This window comes from Octopus bimaculoides, chromosome 5 (assembly GCF_001194135.2).
Source record: "Octopus bimaculoides isolate UCB-OBI-ISO-001 chromosome 5, ASM119413v2, whole genome shotgun sequence".
NCBI classification, from domain to species: Eukaryota; Metazoa; Mollusca; class Cephalopoda; order Octopoda; family Octopodidae; genus Octopus; species Octopus bimaculoides.
Window position 1 is genome coordinate 21,872,427 of NC_068985.1, and position 5,288 is coordinate 21,877,714.

The 5,288-nt window shown below is 34.1% G+C and overlaps 1 protein-coding gene across 1 annotated transcript in view; it reads right to left on the minus strand.

Annotated features, from left to right (window-relative positions):
* The window catches only part of LOC106883080 (uncharacterized), a 441,666-nt gene that overhangs the window by 23,235 nt on the left and 413,143 nt on the right, over window positions 1–5,288 (minus strand). Inside the window, exons 28-29 of the mRNA XM_014933964.2 lie at window positions 5,083–5,206; window positions 1,745–1,830 (exon numbers count right to left, since the gene is read on the minus strand). Coding sequence (XP_014789450.1) covers window positions 1,745–1,830; window positions 5,083–5,206 — 210 coding nt within the window. The remainder of the gene's footprint in view (window positions 1–1,744; window positions 1,831–5,082; window positions 5,207–5,288) is intronic.

The following is a 5,288-nucleotide window of genomic DNA, read 5'->3' on the forward strand; positions in this document are numbered from 1 at the left end:
ATACATACATACATACATACATACATACATACATATATATTAATGTATATATATATATACGACCGGCTTCTTTCAGTTTCCGTCTACCAAATATCCACTCATAAGGCTTCAGTCGGCCCAAGGATATAGTAAAAGACACTTGCTCAAGGTGCCATGCAGTGGGACTCAACCCAGAACCATGTGGTTGGGAAGCAAGCTTCTTACCACACAGCCACTCCTGCACCTATATATATATATATATATATATATATATATATGTATGTATGTAGCCCCTCAGCTTACTAGTCCTGGTCAAACTGTCTAACCCATACCAGCATGGACAACATGATGAGCATGATGATGATATATATATATATATATATATATATATACACATACATATTGCAACAAATCTAACAGTGTATATTTTCATACTTAGGGGCATGATGTTGAGCAGTCATTGTTCTTTATAGTATCAACTGTCAGGAAGTACGATAACAACAACAACAACAACAACAATAATACTTATTATTATTATAATACTTGGAACAATGCATGTGATGAAGAAAGTGTTGCATCTCTAAGGAAAAAAGCTGGAGCTGAGACATAGATAACCCAGTAGAACATCAAAACTGGAGAGAGTTATGATAATGTAATAGAAATAATAATAATAATAATAATAATACCTCATTAGAGAAAAGTATGTAAAGCAAAGTGTTTTATCTATGGGCGTAATCACTGCCTATTTGGAAGAGTGTGATGTTTATAGTGTTTTGTGTGAAACAAAGACATTTATCAAAATAATACTTTATTCTGTGACAACAGAAAAGGATAGTTTGATAAATTACTATCTCTCACACACACATGCACCTTCCTCTCTCTTGTCCTCTCTCTTTCTCTCACATACTTGCATATGTGTTATTTGAGCTCCAGTAGCAAACTAGGTTGTCTTGAATTTCTAAGTCTCAGTTTAAAGTGGACCAGGAGAAGTGTAAACCTTACTCAATATTTGAACAGGTAAGATGAATTAATCAGCTCAATTCAATACCTGAGTATTTCTCATTGAATGCAGTGGAGGTGTTTTCTATTTATCTTCTAACTTCAGTCAGTGAACTGTGGTCATGCTGGGGCACTGCCTTAAAGGGTTTTGACTGAACAAATCAACACCCTGTACTTATTTTCTTTTAAAGTCTGGTATTTATTGTATGAATCACTTTTACTGAACTGCTAAGTTACAGGGACATAAACAAAGCAACACTGGTTGTTAAGAGGTGAGGGGGCAAAGACAAATACAAAAGTACATACACACACACACACACACATATATATATATATATATATATATATATATACATACATACACACACACAATTACACACTGGGCTTTCTTTCAGTGTCTGTCTACCAAATCCACTCAAAAAGCTTTGAACTTGAAACCATATGGTTGGGAAGCAAACTTTTTACCATACAGCCATACCTGCACCGATAAGAAGTAAAAATGTTATAAAACACTGTTCAGGATTGTAATTTGATATTTTTCTGCTTTGGTGCTGGTGCTTCTCTGTACAATCTGTAAAGTGGTTGACTTTAAGAAGGGCATCAGGATGTAGAAACCATGCCAGAACAGACAATGGAGCCTAGTGCAGCCTCCAGCCTTACCAGCCCCTATCAAACTATCCAACTCATGCCAGCATGGAAAATAGACATTAAATGATTATGATGATGATGATGATTAATCAGATAATTTATTCTTCTATAGTCTTACCTTTAGTTCAAAATGGTTATCAGTTTCTTCTAAAGGAACCAGGAAATTTTTGGAAAAAATTTCTGTGAGTTTCTTGCAAGCTAAACCTGATAAATAGGATCAAATATAAAAAAAAAAGTGTTCACACAAAGATTTAAAAAAACAACCTAGTAATTCTTTTTATCTATATGACAAATGTATGATAAAAGATAGCTTCCTTGCTTCAGATTGATTTCACATAAGAAAAATGTCTTACTAATGTAAAGCTTTGTTAGTATGATGGGTATAAAGATCTGAGAAACATTGTTAGTATGTTAAGCATATGAAGCAGTGGATATTGGTTAATATCCCTAAAAAAAAGTTGAGCTTAATATCAATATTGGGGTTATATGGTATACTTTATTATAATGTTATATTATAATATATAACATTGATTTCAAATTTTGGCACAAGGCCAACAATTTCAGGGACGGAGATAAGTCAATTACATCAATCTCAGTGTTCAACTGGTACTTATTTTATCAACTCCAGTGGAATTTGAATTCAGAATGTAAAGACAGACGAAATACTGCTAAGCATTTTGTCTGGCATGCTAACAATTCTACTGCCACCTTGAACTATAAGTAATATTATAATATTGGTTTCAAATTTTGGCACAATGCCAGCAATTTTAGGGGGGAGGTAAGTTGAGACCATTGACCCCAGTGTTCAACTGGTACTTATATTATTGACCCTAAAAGGATGAAGGCAAAGTCAATCTCAACAGAATTTGAACTCAGAATGTAAGGACAGGTGAAATGTTGTTAAGCATTTTGCCTGACATGCTAACAATTCTGCTAGCTTGCTGTCTTGAACTGTATATAATATAATGTTATTACATATAATATTATTTATTTATGCGCCCTTTTAAAGCCTAGCCAGGCTCATGGGCCCGGTTTTCCGGTTTCTATGGCGTATACGTTCCCCCCCCCCAGCTGGACAGGACGCCAATCCATCGCAGCTTTACTCAAGAAACAGGAAGAAAGAGTGAGAGAAAGTTGGGGCAAAGGAGTACAACAGGGGTTGCCACCACCCCCTGCCGGAGCCTCGTGGAGCCTTAGGTGTTTTTGCTCAATAAACACACACAATGCCAGGTCTGGGAATCAAAACCGCGATCCTCTGACCGCAAGTACGCTGCCCTAACCACTGGGCCATTGCGCCTCCATTGTACCCTTTTAAAGCCTAGCCAGACTCATGGGCCCAGTTTCCTGGTTTCAGTGGTGTATGTGTTCCCCAGCTGGACAGGACGCCAGTCCATCGTAGCGTTACTCATTTTTGCCAGCTGAGTGGACTGGAGCAATGTGAAATGAAGCTAAAGAACACAATGCGTCGCCTGGTCCAGAAATCGAAACCACAATCTTGCGATCATGATGCTGACACCCTAACCACTAAGCCACGTGCCTCCACATTATATATAATATACAATATTACAATATAAACAATTGTGTCCTATTTTTTCTTTCGAATACATTTAATATCAATTCAGTAAGAGTTTAGTTAACTAATATTCAATCATTTTCAAAGTGCTGCAATCATATAGAGAGTGAACTAAGCACATAATTTAGGATTAATTTTCCATAAATCCTACACTTTAGTTTTAATATTGTTTCCAGAATTAAAGCTGACATTGAGAAACACTGATTTCCTTGCATTTCTTTTGACTTTTCAATGAACCATCAACAACACAGTCTGATTTTAAACCATTATCTCCATCAGTTCGCAACAGCCAGAGTAGTAGATTATGAATGGATGAAGGAAGTTAGAACATAAGTCAACTGGTTTTAATGATGATAAAATTAAACCTGACAGCTTAATAGTTGCTCTTCTTTGATGAAAACTATTATACATGAATGATTGAATCAAAAAGATCTGCTCAATGAACTCTTTTCCGCTTGATTAAATGGTTGTTGGTTAGTGATGGTAACCTTTATACTTATCTTTATTATAACTTTTTAAAACCTGAATTTAATTCAGTTTATATCTATATGTGTGTGTGTGTGTGTAACAGACACATTATGAAGTTCTTTAGAATGATTGCATGGAATCAGTGGTTGACACTTTCATGTGGATAGTTGGTCTCAACAACAACGGTGAATATTATAAATAGAGCTCATGGACTGTTGATGAGATTTTAAACCTGAATTTTGTAGAAGTGAGAGGTGAGGTAAGAACATTCAAATAACACCTATATATATAGTATACTATTCTGTGAAGGTAAGGTCAACAAAAAAAGTACTCCATCAGAATAGCCTGTAGCTTGCATAAAGGCACCAGATGTTTTATAAAATGCTGTCCGTGTTGTTTTCCTCACATGAAACTATTATAGTTCATAAAAATATATATTATGTTCATTAAATAATATATATAAATATATAAGGCAACAAACAAAGGAAAAAATTCCTTCAAAGGGGTGTTTAAAACATACAATTCACTGGTACGTTGTTTGAATACCACATAAATATGGGTGTAATACAAATTACAAACAATAAATTAAATAGAGATACAAATGACAATCCAATAATTTATTTATATTATAATATAACATACTTTGTTGTGTCTGGAGGGAGTCATTCTTTTTTAGTGCCTTATTATTTAACACACTGTGTTAAATAATAAGGCACTAAAAGAGAATCACTCTCCCCAAATACAACAAAATATGCTTCAACACACAAACTCACATAAAGAATCTTGCAAATCAAATCCAAAAACAAAATAATATAACATAATATTATATTATATTCATAGAATATTATGTTATGTTATAATATCAATAACTTATTGGATTGTCATTTGTATCTCTCTATTTAATTTATTGTTTATACACACACACACACACACACATATATATATATTTTGTCCACATTCTGCATCAATTTTCTGTCTTTTATTCACAATATGCTTTGGATTTCCAACATAGACACAAAATCTTCACTGTTACTGAACTTGGAGAGAAAAATAGCAATGTTGATTTGGTGAGATTTGAAATCAAAAAGTAAAGAATAGCATCTGCTGTTTAAAATTGATAAAGAATGAATGTATTTCTCTCCTTCTTTGAAGAAGCAAAAAAGAGGAGGAGGAATAGCGAAGGGGGTTGGAGGAAGAGGGGACATGGAGGGAGAGAAGAAAAAACAACTAGGGAACTGAATAACAAAAAAAAACAGCAGTAAAAGAAGGAAAAGAACATAGAAGACAACAAAGAAAATGACGACAACATTATGTGTTATATTTCTTCTGATTGATTAAAGTTTCCTCTGTTACATGAAACCAAGAAATCAATCTCAAGTGTATCCCTTTAGGGTAACATAGTAACTGGTACTCACCTTTCCAATCATTTACCTCCAGCTGTTGTTTTTCCCAGAATTCTTGCTCAGATATTGGCAAACGTCGAAGAACATGGTATGGATAGAATTCTTTTAACATTGTTGCAGCTTGGATAATGGCTTTCTGAAACAGAGTATGTGTGTATATATGTATGTGTGTATATATGTATGTGTGTATATATATACATCTTTATATTTATATATAT